The sequence below is a fragment of the Canis lupus genome, chromosome 18 (assembly GCF_003254725.2).
Source record: "Canis lupus dingo isolate Sandy chromosome 18, ASM325472v2, whole genome shotgun sequence".
NCBI classification, from domain to species: domain Eukaryota; kingdom Metazoa; phylum Chordata; class Mammalia; order Carnivora; family Canidae; genus Canis; species Canis lupus.
Window position 1 is genome coordinate 15,971,790 of NC_064260.1, and position 13,457 is coordinate 15,985,246.

General features: G+C 42.3%; 1 protein-coding gene across 3 annotated transcripts in view; it reads right to left on the reverse strand.

Annotated features, from left to right (window-relative positions):
* LHFPL3 (LHFPL tetraspan subfamily member 3) overlaps positions 1-12,931 on the reverse strand; it is a 563,045-nt gene extending 550,114 nt beyond the window's left edge. For 2 of the 3 annotated variants that reach the window (XM_025449378.3, XM_025449377.3), the window contains exon 1: positions 12,451-12,931. In XM_025449378.3, coding sequence (XP_025305163.1) covers positions 12,451-12,889 — 439 coding nt within the window. In that variant the 5' untranslated portion in view covers positions 12,890-12,931. The remainder of the gene's footprint in view (positions 1-12,450) is intronic. The other variant, XM_025449376.3, reaches the window with a different exon arrangement.
* Positions 12,932-13,457: the final 526 nt, after the last annotated feature.

A 13,457-nucleotide genomic window follows, 5' to 3' on the forward strand; every position in this document is an offset into this window, starting at 1 on the left:
TGACCAGTACAATTCCAGATTTTCTGCTTGGCCTGTTCAGGAACAGACACTTTGTCAGGCACTAGGGCCAGAGTGGGGGCCTCGGGGCTAGGTAGGGGGAATTCTGGTGAGGTTTTTTAAAAATGCTTTTTGAGTATGAGATGGAAAAAAGGCTTTATGTTGAGCAGGCAGTGTGCTTTTTGAGTTTTCCTCTAAAGAACTTTCTGCACTTCGGGTTCCTAAAGAGATAAAATAGAAACCAGACTGAGTTCAGGTCCCACTTAAAAAAAAAAAAGGAAAGAAAGAAAAGAAAAGAAGAAAGGAATTTGGAATTTGTGTTCTTTGGGTGCTTCCAGTGGAGAACAGTATGTGTGAGTATAGTAGGCACTCACTCCTTCTTTTCATTTTGCTGTATTTAAGGAAATGGAAACTAGGATGTATAGGTAGGAGCTCGTAATGCAATTAGGTGCCCATTTGCCTATGGCTGGGGTCTGTGTTCAGAGTTACTGTAAACATTATTTTTAAATTCTGAACAGTCCCTAAAGTTTCCCAAGGAATGTAATTTGCAATTCTGCTTTTCTCATTTTCAAAATGTGCTCAGGCTGCTGCAGAGAGGCAGCCATAATGCATAGTTCATGACCACCAAGATCAAACAGCTATTTCAAATTCTGCAGTTCTGTATTCTTCTATTTCTTTTGAATTTTCCAGTAACCTACTATACCAGGTCTCCAGGGACCTGCCTATTCTCCAGGTGATGTCCAAGTTATTCCAAAGTGTCCATCTCCAGACTAAGAAAAATTAGCCAAAATGTTCTGATGGGGAAAGACCATCCCAATGAGTCCTCTACAAAAGTAGGTCACTGGAAAGTCAAAACAGCTTTTTAAAAGGTCAGAGAAATTACAGAGAATAATTTCAAAAAATTTATATAAAGACAAAGGACTACAGAAAAGTCTAGGAGGAGTTGGCTTTTTCTTGGTAGGTAAAGGAACTTTTTGTTCTATTGCATGTATTCCGAGTGAATCCATTTTCTTATTCTTTTGCACCCTTCATATTTTATCCTCCACTCTCTACCCTCTAAAATGTTATCTTGCAAGTAGTATCAGGGGGAAAATGACTCTGGACCTGACCTTATAAAAGGGAAAGTTCTGAGAAACACAAGATGACAGGGCTGGAGCTCCCTCTAGAGCCCATCCTGCACTCAATGGAGGGGTCTCAGTAAAGTGAAGTAGGGCTCCGTAGAACCTGGCCCATTTCCCCATCTGAGTTCATCTTGCTGGAGAGCCCTTTCCAGAAGACTGAGAGGTCGGGAAGAAAAGAGCTATTCATTATGACCTCCAGGACACAGTTGGGATACTGCCCGGCAGTGCTCACCAAATATCTCTTCACCAGCGGTCTAAAAGCAGAGTCTGATGGAGCATCACCATTTAATAAATTCTCTTGTCAACCTCAACTCTAGATATTTACTACAAAAGGCATCTTGATACTATGTGGAGCAGAGAATGTTCATTTGTTAAGTATTCGATTCAGTGGTTTGGGTCAAGTCATACGTGTAGCCATAACAAACTGCTATTCTCCTTTTATAAAAGTTGATGACTTTAAACTTGAACTAAAAATATTAATAAGAAGCAATGTTGAGTTTGTTTTTCTTACCTTCTTTAGGAAAGCTAAAGAAATTCAAGGAATTAACATGTTAATGAAAAAGAGAACAACAAAAAAAAAAAAAAAAGAAAAAGAGAACAACAATCACCATTTGACTATTAATCTGAGCATCTTAAATCACTTCTTTCTTTGCTTAGGAAGAAAAAAATAAAGACACACACATAACATTGAGAAACCTAATTTTCAACATATTGCAGCTACATTTAAAACCGTACAGGAAAAAAATGCTACTTCTAAATTGTTCCTGTTCCAGGACGTTACTAAAGATCAAGAATATTCAGTGTTGCTTTTGATAACTGTCAAGAGGAAATATTTTGAGTAATATCTGATAATATTTCCCTATCATTTGGGGGGGAACTTAATAAGAATGCCTAAGTACTTAGGTCTTGACATGAAAGATTGTCCACATTGCCTTCAAAACATGGCTTCTTGTGATAAGTTTGTTTAGCTTAAGTTATTAAGCATTCAAAATTATCTCCAAAATACATTTTTGTTACTTTGAGCCATCACTCTAGATAAATAAAATGGAAGAACTAGACACTGTTAACACAAACTTAAACTCTAAGCTGAAGATGGTGTTTTGTTAGTGATGTAGAAAAGCCATTACAGGAAGCACAATGGCATTTATATATAACACCGTGCTGTTTCTAAAAGGCTTTCACTGCCATTATCTTACTGGATCCTCAGAACAAGTTAGGTCTGACATACACAAGTTGTGAAATGAAATCGTCCTTCTTTACGTTGTGTATTTGGAGTTCAGTTCTTCTGTCTACTAAATTTTCTGAATCCTACCCATTGCTCCAGCCCTGCTCTCTTTAATAGTAATAGAGTAACAGTAACAACAGTAGACTCAGCCAGTATTTATAGAGTGCTTACTGTGTGCCAGGTCTAGTTATACATTTCACATGCATTAATTCAATAATCCTAAGAATCCTCGTAGATAGGTAATTTTATTTAAAGTTTCATTACATTGAGGAAATCTAATTCTGGATACCTATCGTCTAGGATTGTTCTATATTTGCTTTCTCTTTTAAGTGCACCCTACCTTTGGTGGTTTCCCTACCAGTTACTTTGTCAGTAAATGCACAGCAACAACTAGTTAGCAGATGATGTATTTTTAATGTCCATAACTTGCAATCTCTTTTTATGTATCTGTAACACAGTTATATACACCTTAGAAAAATGAAAGGAGTGAAGAAAATGAAAAGCCAAGAGTAATCAGATGACTTGCTAAGTGGACAGGTCAAGATAGACATCTTCTGACCACACACCAGTTCCCCTTCCCCACCCTGATGCCTCTAGAAGCTGTCCACATCTATTATTAACCTTCCTGGAATTGTGTCTGTGACTTGGCAATCCTGTCCAGGGGCATCACCACCTTCGACACCACCATTGGTAAGCAAATCTACTAAGAACATTTCTGTGTTTGAGCCAGGGCAGGAATGGGTAACAGAGCCCTTGGTCCATACGAATTCAGTCTAAGGATAATAGCAATGAGCCCAGAGGCATAACCAAGAGGATGCTGTGGGCAAAGAACCACCCAGTCTCTAGGTTAGGAAAATGAAAAGGAAGAGATGAGGAACACCTCCGCACTCCTAAGCAGGCTTGAAGAGAAGTCTGGTAAACATTTGGCAATTATTTTCCCTATAAAGACCAGCCTCTTCCCTTGACACGGCATGATGAAAATGCATACTGGAGGCATATACTACGCAAATGCATGTCAAGTTGGGAAACAAAAGAAAAATAGTAGAAATAAAACTGCACTGGGAATCAGATGTGTTAGTTTTAATTCTACCAAAGTGTAATTTTGGCAAGACTCCTCTCTCAGATTCAGAGGCAACATTCTGCAGGAAAGGGGGAAAGTCTGATTTTGGCTCAAACCACTCACTGGCACAAGCCCTTGAACAATTTTTCAGGCCTCAATTTCTTCATCCGCAAAATGGGTATAATAATACTAACCTTATACAACTACTGTGAAAGCTAAATATACTAAACAAAAGGTTTTTGCAAATGGTAGTTGCTCAGTAGTATTTTCTATCACTTTTTCTTTATCTAGAAAATGAAGAAGCTGCTAAATAATTATTAATATCCTTCCAACTCCTAAAAGCTTTTGAGCCTATATCCATTTGGCACTGGGTTAAGTACACTCGTTTAAATGTTTGCTTAGAGATGGACTGTGTCATTTCTCATAGCATGAATGGCCAGTCAATCACAGCTGGAAAAATAATTCTCTTTTTCAATCCACCCACAATCTAATTGGGACACATCAGTAATCAAGGTAATTGATAGAAAAAAGAAAAGCAAAGAAAAATATCTCAAATATACTTAGGTTAAGTATATTTTACCTAATCTACTCTCTAAATACAAAATTACCTATGAATTGGTGCCAAACTTCCACAATTTTCCAAGAAGAGATCATTATTTTCCTAAACCCATCCAATCGTCTTTCCTCTAGAATAGCATCTTTCAAACATTTTGAATCCAGCCCACAGGTAAGCAATACATTATATATTGTGATCTAGTCCACATACACATATGTAAATATCGTAAGAAATAGAGGTTTCACAAAATCCTTACTATTTACATTATGTTCATATTTTCTATTGTTTTAATTCAATATCAACATAATGACCCATCAAAAGGTCACCAACCATAATTTGCAAAACGCTGCAGGGCAGCCTTCCTTTCTCTACAAAGGTTTTTAAGAAATGCTAACTATTCAGTGCTACATCTTGCTCAGCCAACTGGTTAAAGTGTAGAACTTCTATTAACTGATATTTGGCATTACAGAGATTCATAATATTGCTGGGTCTTAATCACCTGAATCTTAAATTTAATTAGTCTAGCTTGCAACTCTCCATGTTCTTAAAATGCTCTGTAAATATATTTATCCTAAATACCACCTGTAAGTTCCCTTTCCCCATTAAGGGCATTATAGAAATCCATTTAGCTTCACAATCTGTAACCAGATTTTCAAAGAGAAACTATAGGAATTCTATTTATCAAGTTTCACAATGACCTTTTCTTTCTTTGGTTGGCTTATTTTAATCCTCCATATTTTCATCTGCTACAGGAAGTTCGATCATCTCTCTCTTTGAATAGCTTGATATTAGAATCTATTATGACTCCTGAGAGGTAGGGGGGTGTACAGCACAGCCTTAATCTTTCCTTCTTGGGAATTGGGATTTGCACACAGCTTTGCCCTACAAATGCATATTCCAGCTCTCTGCTTGTCCTGTGCCAATATATTTTTAAGCCATTGATGATACCAGCCTCAACAGGCTTTTAGTGTTGTCAAATTCCACAGGCTTTGCAACCCTGAATTTCTTCTCGTCTTTTCTATTCATATTTCATTTATTGGTGTCACTCTTTGCTTTCCCTGTCATTCTCCACAGCTGGATCTATTTGCCCGTTTCTCAAAGGCTGAGCCTTCTGTCAATGATGATACACGTTTCTCATTTTGATTTCTGCAACCTCACTCCTGATCTTCATTAAAGCAAAAAAGGGAGATGCAGAGCACCCTGCCCCCCAGACTATTTCCACAAGGCATCTCCAGACACTTAGGCAAATGGGCCTGTGATGATTCTATATACCAAAACTAAGGTAAGCCATTGTTTTCTAAGTGGACAAAGAATGAGGAGAACTCTCTTGATTCATTAAGATCTCTCTGTTTGGAGCTAAGGCCTCTTTTCTAATTGACCATCATTTACCACTAATTTCACTACCTTTCATGCCTCTGCTACTAGCTCTTTTATTGATAAGTCATAATCTCAAAATTCCATGCAATTAGCCTAATTTCAGGTCCTATTCGGCATATAGAGACGGCCTCTATGGTGCTGCAGACCTGGTTTCACTAGTGTGGGAAAGACGTCAGAATCCAGGTACGTGAGACCTAGTACGGTCATCAAAGGCCAGCAACTCCACTTCAGAAAGGTTTACTTTCTTCTTTCATTCTGTCCAAAAGTAGTTAGACAGGGTTCATGTCTCTGGTGGTCCAAAATTTATCTTTCTCTTGCAACCACCCATTTTTCTGTTCCATTTCAGCAGAAGAGATGCAAAATGTGTTTAAGATTACAGTTAGGATGGTTTAATCTAGGAAGATGCTCTGACCCGGAGCAGTAGGAGCATCACAGAATCATAGTCACAATTGGAGAGCTGCGTAAAATTAATTACATGAACATTAAGAATGCTAGCGGAGGTTGTTTTGCTTATTTCTTTTTTGAATCGCCCCAGTGACTCTTCATAATAGTGTTCTGTTTAAGCCATCAAACAACTTACCTACTATTTGCTATATGAACCAGCCTCTTATTTTCTGTCATTATTTATACCTTCTTGTTATTATTAAGAATAAAGGTCAACTCCTTGGTCTTCCCTCGTATCAAATAAAAATTCCAGTTGACTCATGATAAGCAAAAATCACATTAATTAAAGCTGGTGCTGACCCCCAAAGTTCAAATGTATTATGGAAATTATGCTTTAAAACTCTCCCAGTTATCATGCTATTAAGCCCCCAAATTAGAATTCTCTCAGGGCGTTTGCTCTTTGCTTCATGCCAGTGTGATGTGAAGTTCTCTCTACTACTTTCTCCATAGCCTCACATCACACACACAAGTGCCCAGACCTACACACGCCACCCACAGCTATATGCTCTGCTCTGCTCTTTTCTCCACTTAAAATTTCTTACTCACTTTGAAAGATTTCTAAGGTAGGAACATTATACACTGGCCTGGCCATCTGGATTCTCTGATACAACGTCATACCAAACGTAAGCACTAAACGTATGACTAAACGTCATACCAAACGTAATCACTAAATAATTGTTTTCATGTTAAGCATCTGATTCCACATTCTGGTTAAGTATTTATTTATTTATTACGTAACAGAAGTATGTGAGCACCTTGTTAACATTTTTTCAATGGGTAAAAAAAATTTCAATGGGTAACTTGTCATCTTGGTGGCTCTTCTTGTTGGTATACTCTAAGTGAAGGGAGGGACGAGGCACCTTTGTTCATATTTTTCAATGGGTAAAAAAGCCATTTAATATGCAGCCCTGCACCAAAGGAAAAAAACACCCAATAATACACTGCATGGGGTTATACAGGGTCTGTTATTTTTAACAGATGTTCACTTAAAATCTGTTATAAAAATCATTTGTTTTGACATTCGCATTAATATATTTTTCAACATCTCTTCAATTGTCACATCCCTTGTCACACTGCATAAAAGCAAAAAAAAAAAAAAAACAGTTTCTAAATTCTCATTTCAACTCACTTTCTTGTAAGTCTGACTTGGTAAACAGAAAATTCTTAGAAGTAGAACATGTCGTTAGAAAATGAAAACTGCCCTCAGCAGTTGTACACTCTTCCCTCTGCATCTGGGCTAGTGTTTGGAATGCCTCGACAGAGGAAAACCCCCTTTTAAGGTCATCCTGCAACTCTGAACATAGAATGGATTTGCAGCTCTTTGAGGCAGACCTCATTCTCTCAGATGCCCAGTACCAGCCTAACAGTAAAAACTGGTGATGGTGGGGATCCCTGGGTGGCTCAGGGGTTTAGCTCCACCTTCAGCCCAGGGCGTGATCCTGGAGTCCCAGGATCCAGTCCCACTTCGGGCTCCCAGCATGGAGCCTGCTTCTCCCTCTGCCTGTGCCTCTGCCTCTCTCTCTCTCTGTGTATCTTTCATGAATAAACGAATAAATAAAATCTTTGAAAAAAAACTGATGATGGTCCTGAGGGCCAGTAAATCCCAACCTGGTCCCCTCTTTGGAAACCAGCATCATAGCTCTGAACACAAAGGCCACCCATCTGAGCAGTCTGGCAGGACCTCTAGCAAGTCCAAGAACACATCTACAATGATGTGCTACATCATTTGTCTTACAGAAAGACAAAAGGAAAGCCTAGACGATACATCCTCCTCCATCTGAATTGCTCCTGAAGGTATGTAAGAAAAGTCAATCTCTAATGGGGTCCTTGCTCTTATGAAAGCCTGATCTTTTGATTCTTACATAAAACCTCCATTTTGAATTATTTTTTTCATGAGAGATCAAATGGTAAAGAAAAACCTGCTGAATCCTGAGTTATGATTATGTCCTATGGTTGCAATAAAGGTTGTTATGCCCACATCAGAAGAGACCTCCACTTGGAAATAAGTTCATCACAAATTAGGCTGTCAAGTCCCAATCATTGCTGTCAAAGAATGTTGGAAGAGATCCTTTAGTGCAATTACTGCCGATGCCACAAACCAATGAGAAAGATGAGCGTCGTGACTTCAAAGAATATACAAGATTTACTTCTCAACATGACATGTGGGAAATGTTAAATCTCTCCTTTCATTCTTCACTCCATTAATCATTCTTTCTTCTATTCAGTAACAACAATTTATTGAATATCTGCTATTCAGTATATGGCATACACACACTACAGTGTGCCAAGACCAAGAAGTAATAGCACAAGAACAGTAACCACAACTAACACTCATATAGTGCTTGCTTACTAAGTGTACCAGGTACCGAACTCAGTAGACACATTAGCTCTTTAACCCTTGCACCAATCTCCTGAGGTAAGTCCAAGTATGTGTCCACTTTGCAGATGAGCAATTGAAGTATAAAGAAATTAATTCCCTGGGTCATACAGTCAGTGAGTGTCAGAGCCAGGGTTGAAACCCACATATTTTTACTCCAGTGTCCACGATCATGACCTTTATACGATATGAAGAAAAACAGAGATGGCTTTGTGGAACTTTCCATGCACTAGAGATGACAGACGCACAAACAAGTTTATCATCTCAAATGTTGATTAAGATATCAAAGAAAAGAGGAGGTGCCATGAGACAGTATCATATAACACTGTATAAAGGCTCTTCTTGCAGGCTAAGAAATGCAGGGATTACCTCTGATGATCCTCATCTCACCTAAACAACTAAGTCATAAAATTTAAGAAATCAAGTTGGCTAAAAAGAGCTGGGAAAAACTAAGGGTGGGAAGCCGGGGAAAGTGACGAAGCAATTCAGCCCTTGCCATGGAACCTTGCCATCTTGGTGGCTCTTCTTGTTGGTATACTCTAAATGACAAGAGGGGAGGGATGTGGCAAATGCAATCCCTTCTCCTAACCTTATCCCTCCTGAATAAAGAAATCCAACCTGGATCTGGTGCCCCTTCTTCACAGGTGAAAGAAATTACCTCCCCATCTGCTGCTTTTGACCAAGAAGCCCATGGTGGATGCCTAGAAAACCTTATATTGTACCTTAATGCTTTAGCTTATTTAGTTTTTTAAAGATTTTTTTTTATTATTTTTAAGTAATCTCTACACCCAGTGTGGGACTTGAACTTACAACCTCAAGATCAAGAGTCGCCTGCTCTACTGATGGAGCCAGCCAGGATCCCCTTAATGCTTTAGCTTATTAAAAAAAAAAAAAAAGAAGAAGAAGAAGAAGAAGGAGAAGGAGAAGGAGAAGGAGAAGGAGAAGGAGAAGGAGAAGAAGGAGAAGGAGAAGGAGAAGGAGAAGGAGAAGGAGAAGGAGAAGAAGAAGAAGAAGAAGAAGAAGAAAGAAGAAGGAAGGAAGGAAGGAACGAACGAACGAACGATTTCTTTGGTCTATAATGGCTAACACTTGGGCATCTAGAAACAATTCCAGACATGGTTTATAGTCAATAAAACAAATAAACAAAACAACACCTTTATGAGACTTGGCTATTAATAGACTTGCAAACCGACCAAAACTCACTGACTTAAACGAGAACATGGAAACAGAGAACCAAGTTCCCAGAGCAACAAAATTCCCTTTCCATCCTGATTATAAGTAAAAAAAAAAAAAAAAAGAAAAAAATCTGGACTTTATTACCCTACTTGACCAATTACAGATCTACCTCTTTCCTGTTAATGTTAGAGACATCATACAGAAAAAAAGAAAAGTCTCTTTTCTTCTCAAGTTGTTTCTCTGTAGATTAGGAAAGGTTTGCATCTCTGATTGTTATTACTTATCTTATATATTTTTGTCTTCAGTCTTTATATTAGGCATGGCCCATAAGTATAGGATTATATCCAGAAGTAGTATGACATATTAGATCCTAATTCAGCAGCTTCACTCTACTGAGGTTAATAATGATTTACAGGGGAGAGCAAGAGGGACAGGGCAAGGTGTTCATAATAGCACCATTAATTATATGTGCTTCACATATCTAGCTAGAAGAGCAACATCATTTTCAGGTCCAATAAATTAAGTACTTTTTCTATTCATTGTTCAGAATCACAAAAAGGATCACTCTTGGTACTGTAATGCCCCCAAAAAAGTCTCCTGCTTCATCATCTTCTTATCATTTCATATGGGATTTTATGTTCTACTTGGCTCTGGTTTACAATGTTACTACATGAAAATGCTTAGATACCTAAATACACAAGTTAATCCTTTGACCTCCAGTGAGGGTTAAATAGTCTCTAATAAGCAAATAGCACATTAAGTCTCATCTTTCACAGCATGCAAATTACACTTGAGATCAGCCTAGGTACAGTTAAATTATGAGGAAAGCTTAACATTACAGTCTAAAGGTTAGAACCAAAACTCTGAAAATAACTTCCATCATGCGAGATTTCTCGTTAGTGCCATGAGACTTTAAAAAAGAGAACCACGGTAAATGAGATATCCTTCAAAAATATCCTCTATATCCCACTCTTTCAAAATCTGTGGATATAGCTGACTTTGACTCTTAACTGCCCATCATCATAATCATTCTTCCTTAATAAATTGTATTAATAAATAAAATTATGCTCTTCTGTAGCTTATTGAGGAATAAATACAAAATAAGTTGCAAATAAAGGTTTTAGAAAGTATGCCTAGAACTTAACGACCTGGACTCTTCCAAAAATGAGGCAAACATCCAAATATCTTCATTAGTACAAAGGCCATCATCACATTTGATGTTGACATATGGGAAACAGGATAGTATATTTATGTGAAACTTCTGAAAACATGACATCGCATTTCAACTACCCCAGAATGATTCCTGTGTGCTCTATTCCAGAAAAAGGAAAGAAAAAAAAAAAAAAAACTCTATCATAGTTACAGTTGTATTAACTCCAAAACTGGTCATTCTTTCCCAAAGATTGTTTTCTTTCCTTTTGAAAATAAACTAAAAACAAAAAAAAAGCTTGGGTTTAGAGTACAAAAACTCATTAAAATAAAATAAGGACATGTTGTTCAGCAATCACCTGCAAATTTCTTTTAAACCTTCAAAAAACAATCTAATTTGAATCATCAGTCTAAATAGGTCATTTAACTTAGAAAAATTAAAATTAGCTGTGCAGGGTCAATTCTTTTTCTAAAGCATCTGCATCCTCAATGTCTTATTGTCTTCAAAGTCAAACCGGAGCCAAATGTCAAGAACTGTAATAAATGAATTCATTCCCAATGTCAAAGTTAGTCTGCTCCTGAAATTGCCATAGAAGTTAACATTATAGATAAAAACACAGGGTGTCCATGGAGTGCTTGGAGCATTTCGGGAGGATAGCAGTCTGGAGAAGGGGGGGGGGGACGCATGTTTCTCAGCTGGTGCTCACTTCTTGCCTTTCACCTGCACGTGTTCTCAGAAAGAACACGGCAAATCACAATCAGCTGAGACACACTTCATACAAAGCAAATACTTCCATAACCCAAGCTTAGTCTCCCACAAGTTTCTCTTATATCAACCAGCAATAGAAGATCAGGGACCTTAATGCTCTCACCCAGCACCTCTAAAAGGACTTGATCATCCTACAACACTGGTAAACTCAGGAATCAGATCCCTTCTCCCCCAAAAAACCTCTCCAGGCAGAAGTACAAAATCTTTGAAGGTAACAGCTTTTAAAAGGGGGGGGGGGGCAATAAAACAGGACACAAATTAGACAGCCTGACTGCCTGAGATATCCTACGGTCTTCCACAACCAGACCATCCATAAAACCAAAAGACCCCCGCGGTGTCGGAACAGGAGGGTGTCCAGTGCCCGAGGGACGAGGCTGCCCTTAGAGGGCAGGACACCCAAGGTGCCAGGCAGAATGGGCAGCCGAGAGGGGCGTCCGTTTGGCCCCGGGCGTCTCCAGAGCCACCGAGAAATGCACCTCCCATCCTTCCTGGGTTAAAAGTAACTTTGATGCTCAGGGAAAAAAAGTACTTTCATATCCTCCAGCTCGCAACAATCTCGCATGCACGGGCAAAAAAAAAAAAAAAAAAAAAGTGATCAGAAACGCTACAGAAACGAGACCTTCCCTGTGAACCCATGTCCCTACAGCCCCTTCCCCGGGATGAGACCCCGAGACGTCCTGACCCTCTGGGGCTCTCCGTTGGAGGATTTCAGGTGTGGACCTTCGCGGACAAGGGAGCAAGCGGAGGACGTGACACCTGGGGAACTGCGAAGGGACGGTCTAAGCTGCTCTGTTCTTCAAAGAGCGGAACCCAAAGCAGAATCGGCATTTACTCCCTTCCAGGTGGAGGATGCATTATTATTATTATTTATTATTTATTTTATTTTTTGATTTTTATTTTTTTTTTGCATAACTGCCCGGGACGGAGTGAAACAGTTTACCTCCCGCGCCAGCGGCTCCCGGGGCGCGGCCGGGCCCTGCTCCACGGCGGGCTCCCCCAGCCGCCCCCCCCCCCCGCCTCCCGCTCGCGCCCCGGGCGCCCGGGGGTCGCACCCCCCTGCCCAGCAGGCGCCCCGCCTCCCGCGCGGCCCCCGCGCTCCAGAGCTTGTGGGAAGCCCGGGACAGGGCGCCGGGGCCGGGCTGGGGAACCCCGGGGCTCCCCCCGCCGCTCCCGCCGCCCCCGGGGCAGCGCGCACTCACCGGAGGTGAGCTGCATCCAGGCGCAGATCTTGTACACCGTGGCCGTGTTGCAGAAGAAGAAGAGGGTGAAGCAGACGATGCAGGCGATGATGAGCATCATGGAGAGGCCGATGAAGAAGGAGGCGGCTTTGAAGGCGCCCGAGGGCAGCGTGGAGAAGTCCGTGAAGCTGCCCCTGCAGGTCAGCTCCCGGGAGAAGCCGTTGCCGATGCAGTAGTGGAAGAGCCCGAAATAGCCGGCTTGCGGGGTGTCCACGCCGTCGCCGATCCAGTAGGGCTGGATGAAGCACACCACGTTGACGATGGCAAAGCAGATGGTGAAGATGGCCCACAGCACGCCGATGGCCCGCGAGTTCCGCACATAGTTGCTGTGGTACAGCTTGGCAGCCTCCTGGGCCGGGAGCATCGCGGCGGCGGCGGCGGCGGCGGCGGCTCCGGGCATCTCCCCCTCCTCCCGCGGCTCCCCCTCCTCCGCCTCCTCCGCGGCCTGCGCCTCCCCCCGCCCCTCGGCGCTCCCGAGACGCCCTCGCCGAGCCGCGCGCGCCGCCCCTGCCCGGCCTCGGCCTCAGCCCCAGCCCCGCGGCGCCGGAAGGAGGGCGGGGAGCGCGGGCCCCCGGGCTCGCGGGGCGCGGCCCCCTCCCCCCGCCCCCCCCCTCCCCGGCTCCGGCCCGCCGCGCCGCCCTCCACCCTGCAGCTGCGGCAGCCGGGGCGCCGGATCCCGCGCGGGGCAGCGGGGCTCCGGGGCCCCCGCTCCGCTTCCCGCCTTCCCCCCCCACCCCGACCTCCCCCCGGCAGCGGCGGGCGGGGGCCCGACCGGCGGGCCTGGACTTGGGGATCCCCGGCTGGTGTTGGGGAGCACTTGGGCGCCGCACGGCAACGTGCCTGGACCTCGGCATCCTTGCAGGGGCGGCGGGTGCAGGCGAGAGGCGCCAGGCACAGGGGACGTGCGGCCCCCGAGAGCCTCCCGGTGACCCCCGCAGAGCTGCCCGCGGCGGGGGCAGGAGTGCGCA